We start from the raw sequence: 21,647 nt of genomic DNA on the forward strand, positions 1-21,647 counted from the left end.
GGGAGGGCTCAGGGGTGGTCCTGTTTCATGGGTACAGAGTTGCAGTCGGGGATGATGACAGGTTCTGGAGGTGGATGGTCGTGAAGACAGCACAGCACTGAATTGTACACTTAAAAATCTACCAGTTAACTATTTTTCTGTTATTTAAATTTCACCACAATAAAAAAAAACAATATTCAAATCTAGTTTTTAAAAAGCTATTATTTGTGAGAGGAACAAGCATGCCTCATGTAATCCGAGTGGGTATTTTAAATGCTCTGTTGTAGATTTTTGGCCCAGGAGATGATGAAGTGAAGCAGCAGAAATGCAACATGTTCTCACTGCTTTTCTTAGGTCTGGGAATTATTTCTTTCTTCACTTTCTTCCTTCAGGTAAGTGCCTATGATTCGATCTTCTCATCGAGTCTACATTCAGTTAGAGAATATAGATTATCGATTCATTAGATTTTTTTTACTAATTATCTATTAATATAGACTAATTATCGATTAATCAAAAGCCGGTCAAAACTTTAGTTTTTGGAACCTGGAGCTTCCAAATTTTAGACAGAAATGAATTGCAAACACAGTTGGCACAAGTGTCTTATAGAGGCCAGGGTCCTAAGAGGGAGGACTTGTGCCTTCCCTGTGTGCTAAATTACATCAGGTTACATACAGGTCTGCCCTTGGCAAACATTTATTACTAAGACAAAAAGAGACTTGAATTCACAGGCCAACATGCCTACCAGTTAAATTCAACTAGTTAGAAACTGGGGAAAAATATCAGTACAGTAGCATTCTCTTTTTATTACTCTTTGCATAACATCAAGGAACTTCTCTGATCCATTCTCCCCTAATTGACAAACTATTTGAAAGAACGCACATTATATTGCATTTAGGTATGTACACATGGCCAGAAATGAACTAGTAAACCTTGTTCTGAGTACTTTTCTACCTAGACTTCCATCACATTTCTTTTGTCTCTTTAATTCAGTGAGCACCACACAGGCTTTTCCAGGACAATCCATTAAGTCCACAAAGTGATATTTGCTGGTCATGCCCAGCGTGCTTCTCTATTATTGTTGTTGAACCAATGGTCAAAGGGAGCCAAGCTCTCTATTTAGGAAGCATTACCTTGCTGGTGGCAACTCAGTGATCTGACCCAGCCGCAAGCCCTGGTGTGTTAGGGAGTGGAGCTTGTTATACACACGGGCTGCACGAACAGTGGGCTGACGGATGGAACTGTGGTGCCCACGCGGTCCGTGAGCTATCTGCTGGCAAAGGCGGGAGGAAACCAGGGTGGTCTAAGCCTGGACCCCTGGGGCAGACTCGCCCTGGGCACTGACCAGTTGGGCTGTATCCTTCCCCAGAGTGCACCCTCCGCTTGCAACCCGCTGTCTACACCAACATTCGGTGTGGCTGGAGGCTCCCACCCATCCCGAATGCCACAGAAGCAAGCCCAGCTGTGCACATCCGGGCTGCTTTCCAGTTTGCACTTGGTGTGATTAGAAGGAGAAAAAGTGTCTGGCAAGAATGCTGGGGGAGAAAGAGTAACCTAATTGTTCCCTAATCTGAGAGCAGGCGGAGCTGTGATGGGGAGGCAGTGAACTCACGTGGAGCCCAATACTACAGACCTCCTCCCTCCTGCTACCCTACCCTACACGACATAGAATAGAATTTGGCATAAAATTTTGTTACTTCTTTTTGAGACCTTTTTGCTTTAAGTATTAAAAACACAGTGAAAGTTGTAATCAAGTACTGTATTGTTCTCACTGGGATGTTGTCCTTGCAAGTTTTGAAGAGGAAGCCTGTGTAGAATGGTTCAGAAGCCAGAACTGGACACTTCTAAGGTTTGGGGTTTTATGACACTAATGATTAGGCAGGACATGAATCTTAAACTGGGACTTTGAATTCATACTTGGTTCTAGACTTCATTATTTGGATAGTTGATTAATATAGAAGTAATACAGTACACCCACTGGTGTCAGAATGCTTGTGACGATCTAAAGGAACAAAAGCTTTTCTTCTCGACCAGGGCTTCACATTTGGAAAAGCTGGCGAGATCCTCACCACACGGCTTCGATCAATGGCTTTTAAAGCAATGCTGAGACAGGTGAGTGTGCGCACTGAAGTGTTTCTTTCATTTCAAGCCTCTTCCTGTTCTTACTGGTGTGCTGCGTCCGTGTCGTGGGTCCTGGGTGCTCATCTGAGGACAGATCAGGGCCCTGAACATTGTCCTGGTCCTCAGGACAATGACCTTGCAGGGTTTTCATGAGAGTAGGCTTAATTGGGGGGCTTATTTTGCAACTCTCTCTATCCACCATGAGGATACATATATTTCAAGGACCTGTATCTCCTCCCTGGATTCTGCGCAGGCCCTGGTGAGTCTCCAGGATGCTTTAAACAAAGGAAAGGGTGGTTGGCAGTAGTTCTGTCTCAGAATTGACCATACTCACTATAGGTTTTACCAAATGTTGGTAATTGAGTTTCGTTGGAGCTCTGCTTTCACGTTCACTTGTTAATTTACTCAGTCGTTACCCACTGTATACCAGATAGTGTGCTGGGAGGTGGGACTATAAAATGCATTATCTGCCCTCTTGGGGAGTTCACAGCCTAATGCAGGGCATGTGGAAAAATGTGCTAATATGAATTCTCTGTTTTTATAGAGAAGGCTTAAGAGAGGGCCAGAATATTACTCATCTAGTTGACAGGAATTGATTCCAGTCCTGTTGACAAAAGAGCACATTTTTATCAAGTTTGAGTTTGCAAACCTTTTTTCAGTGTTTTTTTTTAATTATGGCTTTGTAGGGAAAGTTATTTTTTATGAAATGAAAACATGCTGTGGATGAGTTTCTTATAATTAAAATTGTACATAAGATAGACTATTTTAATCCTGGTTTAAAAGAAAACAAAAACATGGTAAGAAACCAGGGCTGATGATCTCATATTTAGAATTTATAAGAAAGAGCTGTGTCCAGCCCAGCTCCACCCTCTTTTGTGAGAGACACCACCGCACCCAGGAGGAAGTGTCCGTAGTACAAGCTGTGAGGACGGGGTGACGGACCAACTACAGGCACCCACAACCTCAGGCGGAGCTGGCAGGGTGCACGGCTGCAATCTGGATAAGGCCCGCCACCCCACCAGTGTTTTCTCTCATTACATTAGAGCAGCCGGGGCCTGGGGAACCTGTGGGCTCTGAGGCTGTGTGCTCAGGGCAGGGACCAGGGCTCCGCGCTGCATGCGAGGTCCCCTAAACTCCAACACCCAAGTTCAGTGCAGGTACTTCCTTAGCACTGAAGGTTTGGGAGATGCCATCTGACTTTCTTTGCTTATTGTGTTTTAATCTGAAACTAAATTAAAGGTGTATTTTGTGCCACAGGACATGAGCTGGTTTGATGATCATAAAAACAGTACCGGTACGCTTTCTACAAGACTTGCTGCTGATGCCTCCCAAGTCCAAGGAGTATGTAGACCACGCTCTACTACCGTTTTCTTGAACATGGCTTTGAATAAACATACGGCATAGCTGCAACCATTAAGCTGCCTTCAGCTGCAAATAACAGAAACCTCAACTCAAACTGGCCTAAACGAGGAAAGTTTAGACTGAAGTGTGAACTGATCCACTGGCTCAAAAATGTCCCGAAGGACCCAGGTGCCCTCCCTTTGTGTGGCTCTGAGTGGCTTTCAGTCTCAGGGTTGGCTTCATCCTAAGTTTTGTCCCCTCATGGCCAGAGGGTGGATGCTAGTAGCAACCAGAGCTACAAGCTTCCTTGTTTCCCATCCACTGAAAGAGAGCGCACACCTGGACCTCAACCACCAAACACCCTGCCTTTAAATCTAATTTAGGCTAATTTGGGTCACATGCCCAACCCAGAACCAATAACTGTCTCTGGGGAATGCCGCACTCTCCCTGGCTTACGCCCCAGCCCTGACGCTGAGGTCTGTTGCCGTGAAGCTCACTGCTTCTACGCAGCGCAGGAGAGGCACCTGGCACGTCCCTATGGCATCCCTCGTTTTCTGAGCGGTACAAATTTTAGTCTTTCATCCTATGTATGCTTTATAGCGGGTGGTCTCTTAGGAGATGTAACCTTTGTGACAGATGGTCTCTTGGAGCTCGTGAATCTCTCTCTTATACATTTGAAGTGAACAGGCTTTAAAATACCCAGAGTGCCCGGCATTAGTTTCCTCTTTCCATGTTGCCTTCATGAAAAAGTCCACAGTCTACCCCCAAAGCAGAGCTGCTGACTCCTGGGCTTTACAATGCTGAATTCGTGTTGGACAGGAGAGGAATGAGATTTGAAAGGCACGAACAAAGAAAAACCTGCAGAGCCTCCTGAGTTACGCACAGGTGTCTTGGGTTTATTAAATGTTAGCGCAGGCACAAAACCCTCTCTCGTCGCTCTGGCCAGGAAACCGAAGGCTGCAGCTCATGGATTTGCACTTAAAACACGACTGCTCTCTCTTCTTTTGTTCTTCCAGGCCACCGGGACCAGGTTGGCTTTAATTGCGCAGAATACAGCTAACCTTGGAACTGGGATTATCATATCATTTGTCTACGGTTGGCAGTTAACTCTTTTGCTGCTATCGGTTGTTCCCATTATTGCTGTCTCAGGAGTTGTTGAAATGAAATTGCTGGCTGGAAATGCCAAAAGAGATCAAAAAGAACTGGAAACAGCTGGAAAGGTGGGTCAAAGAAGGCTACAGCTAGGCTAAGTATGGTTTTTAGACATGTGTTTATTTGATTGATGTATTACAACATGCATGTTTTAATGTTTGTGCTCACTACAACTAATTATTGTCAACACTATGATTGAAATATTTTACTGTGTCAATGCCAAGAACTTGAAAATAGGATAATTAAGATTTTTAGCCTATAGAAAGTGCTTTTCACGTGGTTATTAAAAATTTCTGAATTTTCAAAGTTCATTTTACCTTTTACTTCATATACTGAGGCCATTGATAGGACAAAAGTTACCCCTGTTTACCAATGAAGAGCCCTTAAGGCAGAGAATTATAAGTAAATTGTTCAAAGTAGGACGTTTGCCAGTACTTAGTAAGACAGTTGTTTTCCTTGGCTGTGATTTCTGTAATGAAGCTAGGAGCCACCAGGTGGCAGTAATGCTCCAGTTTATGGTGGTAACTGTAATGGCAGTAGGGCACACACTTGGGCCTCGCTTTGTGCCAGTTGCTGTTCTAAGTATTTAGATGCACCGGCTCATCCTCACAATAGTCCTATGAGGCAGGTACTGATGTTACTCCAGTTTTACAAATGCGGAGCCTCAGAATCAAACAACTTAAAGGCATGTCTGGCATTCAAGTCCTGGTCTAATTTCCAAGTTTTTTTAACTCTATGGCCTCTTTTAAATCTACATATAAACATTTTACTTACATGTACGTGTATTTAAATGTTTAAATGTAGATTACAGCCGGGAGATTTCTTTTACCCTTATTTATGCAATTATTATCCTTTTTGAGACACCAGGAGGTGAATCACATAATGAATATAAATTGTGATAGAATTCCTACAGCACACACTTACAAAGCCCTTTGACAAACATGACTGCATCTGGCTTTAATACAGTTACTTGAGGTGAGGCAGATGGTGTCTCCCCCTCATGGAGACCAAAGCCATCAGAAGTTGAGTGACTTGCTCCAGATGTGTGGCATGTGCGAGGTGACATTGAGGTTGTTTCCATGTCTTGACTAATATAAATAGTGCTGCTATGAACAGTGGGGTGCATGTATGTTTTCAAATTGGACTTTCCTCCTGATATATGCCCGGGAGTGGGATTGCTGGATAATATGGTAAGTCTGTTTTTAGTTTTTTTTAAGGAATGTCCATACAGTTTCCCAAACTGCATTCCCACCAACAATGTAGGAAGTTTCCCTTTTCTCCACACCCTCTCCAGCAAATCGTTTGTGGACTTTTTAATGATGGTCATTCTAACATGTGTGAGGTGATAGCTTGTTGTAGTTTTGATTTGCATTTCTCTGATAATTAGTAATAATGGGGATCTTTTCATATGCCTGTTGACCACCTGTATGTCTTCATTAGAGAAATGTCTGTTTAGGTCTTCTTTTCATTTTTTTGATTGGGTTGTTTATTTTTTATGTTATTGAGTTGTATGAGTTGTTTATATATTCTGGAAATTAAGCCCTTGTCAGTCTCATCTTTTACCAATATTTTCTTCCATTCCAGAGGTTGTCTCTTTGTTTTGCTTATGGTTTCCTTTACTGTGCAAAAGCTTATAAGTTAAATTAGGTCCCATTTGTTTATTTTTGCTTTTACTCTATTGCCTGAGTACACTGCCCTTGGAGAACATTGCTAAGATTTATGTCAGAGAATGTTTTTCCTGTGTTCTCTTCTAGGAGATTTATGGTCTTGTCTTATATTTAATTCTCAGTCAACTCTTGACCAACCCAAAATGGTTGACAACCAAACCCGCATCAAAAAAAAGGTTCTCATTCATCTGCGTGCAGATTAATCATAGTTTAAGAGCATTAGGATTTGGGATCCTCCCTGTTTTTATCTTACAGAAAGGGCTTGGTAAAGAGGGTGCTGAAGGCTTGGCTGGGAAGAGGAGGACGGGGCACGCAGTAACCCTCTTGACTCAGGCCCTGCCTAATTACTGAGATTAGGGGCCTACTGAACCAGAATTAACCCTCTGAGCGCTTAACCCATAACCAGAAAATCCAGAGTTGCGTGTAAAGTCCTAACAACTACTTTCTCATTGTGTAAATTGTAAAGTCGGGGAAGCAGAAGAGCATCATGGGTTAAGAACGTGGACTTGGCATCAGAGAGCCTGATAGACAGCTCTGGGCAGGTCCTTTAACATCTCCCTGCCTCAGTTCCTCACCTGTGCAAATAGGAATAACCACCCGCACCTCACAGGGTTTGTCGTGAGGCGAGATGACATCATGTCAGTTAAGTGAGCTAGTGCCTGGCACACAGTAAGTATTCTCTGTTCTGGCTATTATTACTGTTAGATGTTTCATTTATAATAAAGATAGAAACCAGTTCTCTCTTCTAGGCTCTTAACCTATGAAGAGAGCAAAGCCACGAAGGGGTCTGACTAAAGCCAGTCATGTACCTGCCTGGTGGCAGGGCTGGGAACAGAATCAGGCTTCTGGTGCCCAGGCCACCATTCACACCCCAAGCTGCTCAGTCTCCCTGGGCAGAGGGAGACTTGCCACCATACTTAGCACAACCAGAAGTGCTTTTAAGGGTTTTTCAGAGAGCTTGTCCTCAGGAACAGGTTATGCCTTTGCTTTCCAGACTGAAGGAACTGAAAACCCATCAACATAATCTTCAGGATTCTTTCAACAGAGCCCTAAGTCTTATACTTTTTTAAAATTATTACTTCAGAAGTAAAAGCCCCACTTCTTTTTTTTTTTTTTTCCATTTTGTTCTTTTTTTTTTTTAATTGACATATAATTGATTTACAATGTTGTGTTAGTTTCTGGTGTACGGCATAGTGATTCAGTTGTACATATATACTCTTTTCATATCCTTTTTCATTATAGGTTATTACAAGATATTTAATATAGTTCCCTGTGCTGTGGAGTAGGACCTTGCGGTCTGTTTTATATATAGTAGTTTGTATCAGCTAATCCCCAATCCTACTTTATCCCCCACCTTTCCCCTTTGCTAACCATAAGTTTGTTTTCTATGTCTATGAGTCTCTTTCTGTTTTGTAAATAAGTTCATTTCTATCATTTTTTTTTGATTCCACATAAAAGTGATAAAATATGATATTTGCTTTTCTCTGTGTGACTTACTTCACTTAGTATGACCATCTCTAGGTCCATCCACGTTGCTGCAAAAAGCCCTACTTCTAATCAAGATCTGTTGTATATTACAGATTGCAACAGAGGCAATAGAAAATATTAGTACAGTTGTGTCCTTGACCCAGGAGAGAAATTTTGAATCAATGTATGCTGAGAAACTTTACGGAGCTTACAGGTAACGAGCACATGATCGTTACAAAGAACCTAGTGTTTTCTTGGGCTGAATTATTGTTTCCAGTTTTTGTTGCTGCTGCAAACACTGATATGACTGTAAGGGTGACTTTTTTTTCCCAATAATTATCTCACTGAAAATAAGTAACTTTTTGAGGCAGCTGGACCACAGAATTGGATTTTTATATCTCTTGTAAAAACAGTCGGATTGGGTCTCCAAGAGTATGTGTTTGCCAATGCAGGCAACACCAGTGACTCATCTGGGTGCCTCAGGATAAACTATTCTGTTAGAGAGTTACTCAAACCTTTATTCTCTTTGGACTATGTAGACTGAACTAAAGGTGAGATGTGTTACCTGATTACAGTATTCCCTTTGTTTTCTGGATTGAGGACCAGATCCATTGCACTCTGAAAACAAAGATACGTAGCATATTTCACTTCTTTATAGTTGTACAGTTCAACAAACCCCCAGCACCTGTTTGCCACTTGTTTCCAACCAGCGCCTGTTTCTATAAATGAATATATTTTAACACTAACAAAATTGAATACAACTTAAGTGACCACTTTGTAGACTAGAACAATAGTTTAGAGCACTTATACATTTGAACAAGGATAGTGGAAATTCTCAGTGCAACCATCGCCTCTGTGAGGTGTACTTCATGCAGCTGCCTTTGTCTGTCCATTTGGTGTTTGACATGTATCTGTCAGTAGCATTGTAAATTGTTCAGGAATGGTAAGTGTAGCAACACCACGCTCACAGCATGTAAGGTAAACTGTCCAAATCAGTAATACTTCACATTGTCCCTCTTGCCAGCTACCTTCCTTCTTATCTGGGAGCAAGTAAGTTATTGCTCTTTTGGAGGATTTAGAATGACGAAGTATAACAACGTAATTAAACAAATAAAGGATAGAATGAGCTCTAATGAGAAATGGTGCAAAACAAATTGTACTGGGGGCTGGTGGGATCTAGCTTTGGGAAGAACTTCTGATGTGTGTCTAAATAAACCTTAGTTACCCTATTTTCCTGAATCTGAAATGTGATTTTTTTTTTAATGGAGGTACTGGGAATTAAACCCAGGACCTCGTGCATGCTAAGCATGTGCTCTACCCCTGAGCTGTACCCATCCCTCCAAAATGTGAACTTGGACATGAGACTATAACTAATCACAGAAGATAGGTAATAATATTAAAGAAGTCACATTTAGACAATTCAAACTTTAGTCCTAACTTTGACATCCTTGTTTTGACACAGTAATCATGTTTGCAGCGTAAGAGTTGACTATCTGAGTTGTCAGATAATCACGTGTAGTAATAACAGTCACTGTCATTTGAGCAACCACTGTAAGCTGGGCACTGTGCTGGACATTTGTATTGTCTGTTTAGTTCTCAAAACAATCCTACATCATACTGATCATCCCCATCTTACCAACCAGAAAACTGCTATGTAGAGAGGTTAAGTCACTTACTCCAATTAATTATAATTGAAGGCAGAATTTAAATGTAGGTTGACTAGACTTAGAAGCTGAGCCCTTTGCATGACACAGGGCTGAGAGAGGCTGAAGAGATGGTTACATATTATACTCATTTGCTTTTCAGGAATTCTGTGCGAAAGGCACACATCTATGGAATTACTTTTAGTATTTCACAAGCATTTATGTATTTTACCTATGCCGGTTGTTTTCGATTTGGTGCCTATCTCATTGTGAATGGACACATGCGCTTCAGAGACGTTATTCTGTAAGTAACTTTTAATATATTGAGATTATTCTATCGTGAGGTTTCACTAGGTCTATGCCAAAGTTTGGAGTAGACCAAAAAAACTCACTGGTTTTAAGATGAGGTCACAGAGTTGAATGTACGACAGAAATCTGATGTGGTCAGTGTTCCAAGGACAGTTGGATTATCCAAGTGGTCTGAAATTAACAAAGCTCATGAAAATGTTCATAGACCAGAATTTTAGTAATACATAGAAGTCCAGTCAGGAGGACAATGAATGTTCTCAGTGCAGAAACAAATCATAATTTGAAAACTGCTGGTGCCTATGGACCCAAAACAGAGGGTTAAATAGCTTATTATTTATCTGCAACCAAAGGTGGCCTTAACAGTGAGGTGAGAATGCTTGACTGAAGTCTGGAAAAAGCTGTCTTCCCTAACCAGACCTGGGGTGACCCTGTCTACTTTTGCCTCTTAGCCTTTCCAGTTTTCTTGGTTTCCAAGGCTAATCAATGGCCTTTCTAACTGATAAATTCTTCTCAAAATATACTAACTACATTCAATTAGGTTGCAGTCCAGTCTTGCCAAAGGGAAGCCATTCTTTTCAAGATCACTTGGCATGTTTCTGCTCTGATGGGATGATTTTAGAACAGTAACAGGCAACTTTTTTTTTTTTTAAAGAAGGGTCAAGACAGACAAAGAGCTATTCATTTGTTCCCATCCAAAATTAAAATAACCACGAAAAAAGAATTTATAATCTTTGCAGCAAGCAGGATTCCAGCAGAAAACAAATGGCCATGCAAACAGAGGAGAGTTTGCTTAAGAGTCTGTTTACCAAGATGTGAGAAGTGCTACGGTCAGCAGTGCCCAGCTGGGAACTGGCTGGGAACCAGCTAGGAACTTAGCAGTGCCCGCTAAGACCTTACTTAAGCCTAAAGGGCAACAGAAGGGGTGGAGGGGCTTCTGCGGTCTTTTGTGGAGGGACACCAACCCTCCAACAAGAAAGAGGCCAATAGAACAAATGCCCTGTCCCCACTCTCCTCCAGCCCCCATCCCCTGCTCTGCTGCTCATTGCCAAACTCCTTGGGGAGCCAGAGGACAAGAAAACCTTCTTCTGCAGACCTTGAAGGTCAGCCTCTCGGGCACGGAGGAGGATGGTGCAGGATAGAGCCAGGTGGAAAGTAAAGAGTGGTTTTGGACAAACAATTGGAAACATCCAGCTGGGAATTACAACTTGGAGCACTTTACTGTCTAGAAAAATACTTTAATGGAAAAAGAAACAGTTTTATGGGTAATTGGAAGAGTGCTTTTAAATCTTTCATACTAAAACTGCATTACCGGCTGTCTGGGAAGGCTAGGCAGCTCCATGTGGGTTTTCAATTTTGGGTTTTGGTACCCAGCCTTATCAAGTGTTTAGGGGAGAGCCTTACTCTACCCACTGTCCCCACTCCTGTGTACCTAACACACATTTTAATATCTTAGATTTAGAACTTTGGGGACATTTTTTTTAAGTTCTCCATTATTACTAGAGATTTTCCTGCCCACCCCTTTCTCTGGGGCGCTCTGGTGCTAGAAGCAAATAGCTTTGTGGGGGTGTAGGTCTCCGAGTCTTTAGTTCTGCCTAAAAGTTATGAACTATAGCTATTCTTTAAAGAGCATGTAATCGGAGAACAGACCTTTAGCTTAAGACAGTTGCTTTTTCAGGGTGGTATTGATAGTTATTTTACCTGTAAGAGAGAAGCTATTTGTAGTGAAACCTTATTTTCCCTGATAAGAATTCTGTGAGCGCGGTGATGATAACTGTTGTTGGTGTGGGAGGGCAGAAGAAAGCAGACGGGTCAGAGCCATCCAGTCAGTAGGAAAGTGCACTCCTTGTCTGGGACTGATCACATCCCGTCAGCTCCCTGTGCTTCAGTTCCTCAGCTCTAAAAAGGGCATGTATCTAGTTACTGAAGTTACTTGTGATCACAAATCAGGTTCAGCTATCAGCTGCTTCCCGAGAGAGAACTTGACAGTTACATTAACTCTAGAAAACTCTGAAGGAAGCCAGGAGGCAGTAGAGGAAAACGAAACCCTCAGAGTGGGTCCGGCCTCTCCTCCAGATTTCCTTTGGTCCTGGAATTTGGTGGAAATATGTGTGGGATGGGTAGGGCAGATGGCTGAGGGAGTGAAGACATCAACTGGTAAGCAGTGTCTTTGGACTTTGAACCATCATGGAGCTGATTATATGAGCTAATTTTTTTAATTGCTTATCTTCCATCTAGGGTGTTTTCAGCAATCGTGCTCGGTGCCATGGCTCTAGGACATGCGAGTTCCTTTGCTCCAGATTATGCCCAAGCCAAGCTGTCTGCAGCCTGCTTATTTAGGCTGTTTGAAAGACAACCATTGATTGACAGCGACAGTGAGGACGGCCTGAGGCCCGTGAGTTCCCTGCTGTCTGATGAGCATTTGGTTAATTTTTCCCTAAAGGTGTGCTGTCTGCTAGATTGTAACTAGGGGACAAATTCGTAGTGACCAGGCTGACATTTACTTAGCTAGATCTGTGATATTTACAGGGCTGATAAATTTGGCCAATTTTCCTGGCCCTCTAAAATTTCATAGGGGGTTGCAAGGATTCTGAAGTTGAGCACATCAAAAAGTAAAAAAACCAAAAGACAAACACCAAATCCAGAGGTACTAGAACTGAATAATTTCCATGCCAGTGGTAAGTCATTTCTGCCTGAACGGTATGTGCCCAGAATTCTGTATGTAACTGCATTAGCTCTTTGGTTTTAATCACATTTTATTCAGAGTAGGAGGAATCAGCCTGTACTTGACTATCTTCAGCTTAGATCTGCGTGCCCTTGGTGTTCTGTGCACAACCCAAGCCGCTGCACATTTTAATGCACTGGAGGCAGCGTGGGTAGAGATGGGGACTTAACACAGCCTTTTCAGGACTTGACTGGGAATGTAATTTTCTGAGAAAATTGCTTTGCCCAGTGAGTGAGCTAAAGAGAGACAGAGAAGCTGCCGGGGCTGGGAATGGGGCTGCCCACTGGGACTGTAGTTGGAAACTGCCCCCAATGCCCCAGCCCTTGAGCCTTTAACCATTGACTTGGCTCCAGCCTCAGAATCATCAGTTGGGAAAGTGACATATTTGTCTTCAATGAACTGGAAATCGAGTTCAGATAACAACTCTCTCTGTTAATCTACCCTGTACCCCTGCTCCCATCTTAATTTCATATAACAGCTTGCTACCAGTAGTAACTGGTGCTGGTACTTGGACTGAACATGAATTTTCTGTTTCCCTACTGTAGTGTTTGGGAAGGTTGCCTTGCAATTATACTTTTTATTCCAATAATTATCAGACCAATTATACTAGTAACATAAATACATACAAATATGTGTGTGTATATATATATATTTTCTTTTTAGGATAAGTTTGAAGGAAACGTAACACTTCATGAAGTTGTGTTCAATTATCCCACCCGGCCCAACGTGCCTGTGCTTCAGGGGCTGAGCCTCAAGGTGAAGAAGGGCCAGACCCTGGCCCTGGTGGGCAGCAGCGGCTGTGGCAAGAGCACGGTGGTCCAGCTCCTGGAGCGGTTCTACGACCCCTTGGCTGGGAAAGTGGTGAGCACAGTTTGTTCAATTAGTCACCTGATTTAAGGCAATATTTCAAGTGGCTAAACCAGTCTTCCTTCCCATGATGAAAAACATCTGGACAAGCCCTACAATCTGAATTGGTACAATGACCATTCTCTAAACCCTACACTGGCACCCACAGTCAGACAATACTTGGAGACAGGAGGGTAGAACATCTGAAATTGAATGTAGTTCAGAAAATACTGAATATGAAGTTGATCTCTACCCTGCCTGATCCTCTGAGTCCACCTGATCCTCCTAGGCGAACCTTCACTTGCTTCCTGGATTAATAAGGGAAGTGACAAACTCCTGCCTAAGTTCTGAGTAGGTTCCAGGACTCTTTCCCTCCTCCTCCCACTTTGCCTTTTGTAACCCTGAACTCGAGGCTCTCTGATCGTTCCCTCCAGCCCTCTCCTGTTTGCCTTCCAGCACTGATTCTGTAACGTCTGGCCCCTGGCTGTCTTCCATGAGTGAAGACGTGGCTCTTGCCAATAATGCCCACATCTCTTATTACCTTGGGATGGTACCCACTGACCTAGCTCAGGGAGCCCACCCCCACTGAGACAGTCACTAGAGGATTAAACCTTGTTGCTTCTTTGGGCAAAATCTGCTTCCACTATGACAATTACTCTGAACATCTGAATATAGGCAAACCAGCTCAGTAACACTGTAGATGTGCTGTGCTAATGCGAGGAGGGGAATTTCTTTCTTTATCGAGAACTAGTTGGACTTCTTGCTGTCTGTTGCTTCACCCATGACTTTTGCCTGGCTGGAGCTGTATTCTCACTTCACACATCACAAGGCTCCTCTAGAAGCGTTATGCCTCCTGCTTACAGCAAACAAAATAATCAAAATGCCCATCAACAAAATCATTCTTCCAAGGATGAAGATACTGCCCTTTGAGCTTGTCCACTTTCCATTGAACTCTTGTCCTCAGTGCTGTCAGAGAAATGGAGTGAAGTTTAAGGCTGGTAGTTCTCAGGGGAAAGAGGTGGAGATAGTACAGGAGGTAACCAGCTTTCAGAATCTGAGGCCATGTTGCTAATCTGCTTATTTTCTTGGGATGCCTGGAGGAGAAGGATGAAGTCAAGTTGAACAGAGGGAGTCAATCGGGCGACAGCGGACTTCTTAAAGGCAGAGAACGATAGCTTGTCTGGAGAGGGTGGATAGGTTCAAAGAGAGTAATGTGGAAAGACTGGGCCAGATGTGCTGCCATTTTGCCAGGTAGAACAAGAAAGTGATGGTCTAATCACTGTAACAATCCTTGTGTTGGCCTCCAACAACCTAAGAGCTTACAGGCTATGAGGCTCGGTATTTCACAAACTGCTGATGGCTGCATGCAACAGTCCTAAATGCTTAACTTACCGTTCAGTTTTTTTTTTTAAGCCCTTCCTATAGTTTGTTGACTCTGATTTTTAGCTCCTAGATGGTCAAGATGCAAAGACACTCAACATCCAGTGGCTCAGAGCCCAACTGGGAATCGTGTGCCAGGAGCCCATCCTGTTTGACTGCAGCATTGCCGAGAATATTGCCTACGGAGACAACAGCCGGGTTGTGACAATGGCTGAAATCGTGAGTGCGGCCAAAGCAGCCAACATACACCCCTTCATCGAGACCTTACCCCAGGTAAGTGAACTGGCGACTTGCTAGGGTGAAATCAGAATCAACCCTAAACTGTCTTCCTTCTCAGACAGTTCCTGAAGTTACACTCCAACCCAGTCTTGTAACAGAATTGGTCTGAGTACTAGCACTGCGGCTTCAGACAAGACACTGAGCGCCATGATACCAAGTTTCCTTGTTGGTAAAGAGGAATATTAGTTGCTATGTCTACCTGGTACACATGTCACAAGGAACAAACGAGGAGATATTAAGTCTCCTCAAACTGGTGGTTGTGGGCTGCATTCAGACTGTGGCCATGTTTGCTTTATCCCTTTGTGGTACTTTTTTATTAAGACATTTTGAGATAATGATAGGTTCACATGCAGTTGTAAGGAATTCAGAGATCTTAGTATCCTTTACCTCGTTTCCTCTAATGACACCTTGCAAAAATATTACAGTATTACAGTCCTTATTCAGACTTCCCCAGTTTCACTTGCATGCACTTGCATACGTGTGTATTTAATTCTTTTCAATTCTATTGCCTGTGCAGTCGTGTATCCACGACCACAGTGAAGCTGTGGAACGTTCACATCACCACAAAGATCCTTCGTGTTGCCTTTTTATAGCCACACACCCCTCCTCCCAGCCCTCACTCCCTACAACCACTCAGCATTCCCTGAAACTGTTGGGTTTAAGTGTGGTTCATTCCCCTTTATTACTGAGGAAGAATGGATCACAGCTTGTTGAATTACTCACCTGTTGAAACACATCTAGGTTGTTTCCAGGTTTTGGCTCTTAAGAATAAAGCTGCTAAATTGGTATACAGGTTTTAGTGGGAATCTTAGTTTTTATTTCTCTGTGATAAGTGCCCAGGAGCGCAGTTGCTGGGCCAGATGGTAACTGCATATTTAATTTTTTGAAGAAACTGCTAAACTGTTTGCCAGAGTGGCTTTGCCATTTTACATTCCTACCAGCAAGTATGAGCAATACATTTTCTCAGAATCTTTGCCACTATTTTTTTTTTAACCATTGATAGGGGTATGGTTATATCTTAGTGTGGGTTTAATTTGCAATTTCTAATGGCAGAGGAGGTTGGACATCTTTTTACATATTTACTTGCTCTCTATATTTCCTCTTTGAAATATCTTTTCATATCTTTTGCCCATTTTCTAATTGGATTTTTTTTTTACTGTTTTTATATATTCTAGTTATTGGCCCTTTGTTGGGAATGTAGTTGGCAAATATTTTCTCCCAGTCTGTAGCTAATTTTTTTCATGCTTTTGACAGTCTTTTGCAAAGGTTGTTTTTAATTTTGATGAGGTCCGATTCATCAATTTTTCCTTTTACAGACTGTTTTTTAATTGAAGTAGTCAATACACAATGTTGTGTTAGCCTCTGGTGTACAGCATAGTGATTCATTTACACACACACACACTCTTTTTAATTATAGGTTATTTTAAGATATTGACTATAGTTCCCTGTGCTATTCAGTAGGACCCTGTTGCCTATTTCAGACATAGTGGTTAGTAGCTGCCAATCCCAAACTCCTAATTTATCCCTCCCCTGCCTTCCCCCACTGGTAACCATAACTTTGTTTTCTATGTTTGTGAGTCTGTTTCTGTTTTGTTAATAAGTTCATTTGTGTCATTTTTTTAGAATCCACATATAAGTGGTATCCTATGGTATTTTTCTTTTTCTGATTTACTTCACTTAGTATGATAATCTCTAGGTCCATCCATGTTCCTACAAATGACATTATTTAATTCTTTTTTATGGCTGAGTAGTATTCCATTGTATAGATATATGACAACTTCTTTATCCAGTCACCTATCAATGGACATTTAGGTTGTTTCCATGTCTTGGCTATTGTAAATAGTACTGCTGTGAATGTTGGGGTACTTATCATTTCAAATCAGAGTTTCCCCTGAATATATGCTGGATTATGCCTTTGATATCAAGTCTAAGAACTCTGTCTAGCCCTTGATCCTGAAGATTTTCTCCATTTTTTTCCTAAAAATTTTATGGTTTATACTTTATGTTGAAGTCTATGTTCCATTAAAAATTTTCTTTTTGTTATAAGGTTGTTTTTCTTTAATTTTTTTTTTTAATTTCTTTGGAAAGGACCTTTACTCTCCAATTTCCATGGTCCCCAACACTCCTTATTGCCTCATTATAGCTGCTATGACTGTACCCAAATTGCAGTGAAATCAGTATGGATTTGAAAACTAAGGTAAGAGTTCAGTGAAACAATTTTCTCAGTGACTGGCCAACCTGAGGAGTCCTGGAAAGATGACTTGAGATCCCTAAAACTGATGGCAGGATTGTTCATCTTGTGGCTCTCATCCAGCATCTAAGGTACAACTGGATTAAGCCCATGTAGAGCTTATTTTTACTGTCAGTCATATTCTGCTGTAGTTAGAAATCACTCACTCACAAAGAAAATTGAAAACCTTCCAAGTTGGTTAGGCTTACCAACCCTTAACACATAGTCACAAATGGGACCTAATTAAACTTATAAGCTTTTGCACAGCAAAGGAAACCATAAGCAAAACAAAATGACAACCTACAGAATGGGAGAAAATATTTGCAAGTGATGTGACTGACAAGGGCTTAATTTCCAGAATATATAAACAGCTCATACAACTTAACAGCAACAACAAAAAACCCTAATAACTCAATCCAAAAATTGGCAGAAGACCTAAACAAGGAATTCTCCAATGAAGACATATAAGTGGCCAATAGGCACATGAAAAAATGCTCAATATCACTAATTATCAGAGACATACAAATCAAAACTACAATATGGTTATCACCTCATGCCATTCAGAATGGCCATAATTCAAAAGTCCACAAATAATAAATGCTGGAGAGGCTGTGGAGAAAAAGGAACCCTCCTACACTGTTGGTGAGAATGCAGTTTGGTGGAGCCATTATGGAAAACAGTATGGAGATTCCTCAAAAAAATTAAAAATAGACTTACCCTATGATCCATCAGTCCTACTTCTGGGCATATATACACAGGATACTCTAATTCAAAAAGATACATGCACCCCAATGTTCACAGCAGCACTATTTATAATAACCAAAACATGTGAACAACCTAAATGTCCACTGACATGACTCGATAAAGAAGCTGTGGTATATTTATACAATGGAATACTACTCAGCCACAAGAAATAATAAAATAATGCCATTGGCAACAAAATGGATGGAGGTGGAGATTATCATATTAAGTGAAGTAAGCCAGAAAGAGAAAGAAAAATACCATATGATACCACTCATATATGGAATCTAAAAAAAGAAAAAAGACACTAATGAACTCATCTACAAAACAAACAGACTCACGGACATAGACAATCTTATGGTTACCAGGGGTAAGGCAGTGGGAAAGGATAAATTGAGGGTTCGAGATTTGCAGATATTAACTACTATAATATAAAACAGATAAAAAAACAAATTTCTTCTGTATAGCCCAGGGAACTATATTATCTCATAATCAGCTTTAATGAAAAAAAAAAACATGAAAACGAATATAAACGAATGTATGTGTATGCATGACTGGGACATTATGCTGTACTCCAGAAGTTGACGCATTGTTACTGATTATTTAAAAAATATTGTGCCTTTATTCAATACATTGAATTCAGTTCACTGCAAACTCAACCGACTCAATTTGTGCCTTTATTCAGCATTTGCTTTTCCAGCCTAGAATGTTCTCTCAACTATCCAGCTTCCCAACTTCTCTACAAAGGTATCTTTTCTTCACTTTAGCTCCCCTTTCTTCTCCACAATTGCTATTTCCCTCTTCTGATCTTTCACAGCATGTAGCATATTCTACTCATTCCATACTCGACCATATTTGGATTTTTTTTTCTTTCAATTATAAATTCCTCCACAGTAAGAACAAAGGTGAATTCATTTTTCTGCTTCCCACAGTTCTGACCTAATACGTAGTGAGTAAATATTTAAGCGAATAAATGAACTTTAAAAAGAAAACACTAGGCTCCATGTGGGTCATAGGAATATTTCCAGTTAAGAATGCTAAACCTTAATCATGAACATGTAACCGTTCTAGGGCTTCAGTGACAGCAGATTGCCTGGCATTACTGGCGTTCTGATAATGATAGCAATTTGTGAAGTTGTTGCAGAATACCATTGACAACTAAAGTCACTAATTTTCTAGTTTGATTTTGAAAATGAACTGATAAAAGAGCAACTTGGAAGTTGTTACAGAAACTTTTTACTGATTCTAAATTTTCTTTTTTGTAAGTAAAACTGTCAGATGTTAAGAAGTGTGAGTTTGTTCAGTATACCATTAGGATTTTCTGGGTTAGAATGTTATTAACTTTATTAATGGCTAACTTGCAGAAGTATGAAACCAGAGTGGGAGATAGGGGGACTCAGCTTTCGGGAGGTCAGAAACAGAGGATTGCTATTGCCCGGGCCCTCATCCGACAACCTCGAATCCTGCTGTTGGATGAAGCCACATCTGCTCTGGATACGGAAAGTGAAAAGGTACAGCCTCCCACCTCATGTCCCATTTAATTCTTCTGTGCAGTCAACCATGGAAAAAATATGTAAGCACGGGGAAGAAACTAAACAAATGGAAATAGTTTGAGGTAGAATGTTTTCATTTCATTCCTTCTAGTATCTCCCAAATTTTCTAAAATGATCACATATACATTTTATAAATAAAAAAAGTAAAGCATTCAAGTCAAAACTGCATGAGTCATATTTTTAGCACATTAATAATGGAAACTGGGAAATACTCAAAAGCATACTAGTTAAGTAAAATCATTTTCTGACTAGTTAGAACACTTGTGAAGATTTCATGTGAGTGTCCATTCTTATTATAAAGAACATAACTGCATGCAGTGTCGATTATGTTAAAACACATGCATAAAGCTAAGGATTCAGAGATGAGAAAAGAAATGAAAGGTAATTTTTTTTTTTTTGGATGGATGGATGGTAAAAATACTTAGATTTCCTTTACTGTTAAAACTGATTTGTACAATTTGTGACTATAAGGGTTCTGTTCTGTCAACAGGTTGTCCAAGAAGCCCTGGACAAAGCCAGGGAAGGCCGCACCTGCATCGTGATTGCTCACTGCCTGTCCACCATCCAGAACGCAGACGTGATCGTGGTGATTGAGAACGGCAGAGTCATGGAGCATGGCACGCATCAGCAGCTGCTGGCGCAGAAAGGCATCTATCATTCCATGGTCAGTGTCCAGGCTGGAGCACAGAACTCTTGTTATAGTGTATCTTAAAAATAAATTCAAATCATTCTACAACTTTTTCTGACTTGTAAAAGAGCTATTAATTCATCATGAAATAGAGATCTGTCTTATTCCAGATCAATTTAGAATATACAACTTGGGGGTTGATAGTACAGCATTTGAAACTTAGGATTAGAGGTGACACTTGGCTTGTTGAAGTATGAAAACAGCTTAGCACTGAGTTACCAGAAACACACGGAAAAAGTTAAGAGCAAAGTTTAGGTATATAAAACTGTAGAATTAGAAGTCACAAACATAAGGAAAATTCTTATAGTCCTAAAAGGCTAGGTTAGATGACAATGTGGTTTGGGAACAATTTTCCTCATTACAAAGGAAAAATACATTGTTCAGTAACAGTCTACTCTCCCCCTTGGTAAATTTCCAAATTATTCTATTAGGGAACTGAGGTTTTTTTAAAGAAAATATATTCCCAGCTTTATTATCAAAGTCCAAGAGAAAATGGAATTGTCCTTAAACAAGCTAACTATAAGCACACATTTGTTCCATAAAGCAAGAAAGAGGCATCTTTTTAAATGTTTAAAATTCGTTAATAAAAATTCCACATATTAGTGCAATTTGAAACATTGGAAACATCAATAAAGTGCTGTTTCTATAGCAACTGTGTTACTTTTTTTTTTTTTTTTTACAAATAATTAGATTTTCCCAGAATATTAATCCACTTCTACAAGGAGGAACTATGTTTAGATGGCGAACAAGAAGAAATATTGTAGGCAACCTCTGGCAGCTAACCACTCTAAAGTGTTTTTTCCATAATTTACTGCTGCAATAACCATTCATTTCTGTGACAGGTCATTTAGGTCAGTACATTATCCAAATCAGATCATCTATCTGTAATAAACCGCATAGTCCCAAGGAATTTTTCAAATGTAACCATGTGTAGCAGCAGACTGAATTTCAGTTAACCAAGAGGAAAGTGTGGCAAAGGGCAGTTACCGTAGTGACTTAAGGTGAGAAAATCTACTCTTGTGTAATTATTTTCCAACTTGCCTGATAAAGATCATGTGGCATCTGCCCCTGGAAATTCTGGCTCAGAAGGTCTGAGAAAGGCCCAGGAATGTCTCCTTAAACAGCATTCCAACTGATTCTTGACTTCAGGCAGGTTAGGGAAACATGGTTAAGCATGAGTGAAAAGCAGTTTCTCTGCAGGAGGTGATCTGCTTCTAAAATACCCAATTCTTTAGACACTATTTAATAACAACCAACCAAATGATTATAAGTGGCCTGGCAATCTCATCAACCAGTGTACTAGTGAGCAAAGAGGGCTATAGTTCAGATTTCATCTTCCTATTCTACAGTAACTGTTAAGGAGCTATCAAATGCCACAGAAGTCAATTCAATGTTTTCACAATGAAGTAACAGTGATAATGAACCAGTTTTATCAAATTCAGAACTTAGGAAAATGTAACCAAAAAAGGACCAAGAGAGAACATATACAGTCAGTATGCTAAACAGATTGTAATGTTTGTGGCAGCCTGCTA

General features: G+C 40.8%; 1 protein-coding gene across 5 annotated transcripts in view; it reads left to right on the plus strand.

Moving 5' to 3' along the window:
- The window catches only part of LOC102513941 (phosphatidylcholine translocator ABCB4), a 59,712-nt gene extending 39,544 nt beyond the window's left edge, over positions 1-20,168 (plus strand). For all 5 annotated transcript variants that reach the window (XM_032484067.1, XM_032484068.1, XM_014565607.2 and 2 more), the window contains 11 exons: positions 267-371; positions 2,011-2,088; positions 3,355-3,438; positions 4,455-4,658; positions 7,838-7,938; positions 9,531-9,671; positions 11,912-12,068; positions 13,062-13,259; positions 14,691-14,897; positions 19,239-19,385; positions 19,918-20,168. In XM_032484067.1, the coding sequence (XP_032339958.1) occupies positions 267-371; positions 2,011-2,088; positions 3,355-3,438; positions 4,455-4,658; positions 7,838-7,938; positions 9,531-9,671; positions 11,912-12,068; positions 13,062-13,259; positions 14,691-14,897; positions 19,239-19,385; positions 19,918-20,139 (1,644 nt within the window). In that variant the 3' untranslated portion in view covers positions 20,140-20,168. The remainder of the gene's footprint in view (positions 1-266; positions 372-2,010; positions 2,089-3,354; positions 3,439-4,454; positions 4,659-7,837; positions 7,939-9,530; positions 9,672-11,911; positions 12,069-13,061; positions 13,260-14,690; positions 14,898-19,238; positions 19,386-19,917) is intronic.
- Positions 20,169-21,647: the final 1,479 nt, after the last annotated feature.

The sequence above is a fragment of the Camelus ferus genome, chromosome 7 (genome assembly GCF_009834535.1).
Source record: "Camelus ferus isolate YT-003-E chromosome 7, BCGSAC_Cfer_1.0, whole genome shotgun sequence".
Taxonomy (NCBI): Eukaryota; Metazoa; Chordata; class Mammalia; order Artiodactyla; family Camelidae; genus Camelus; species Camelus ferus.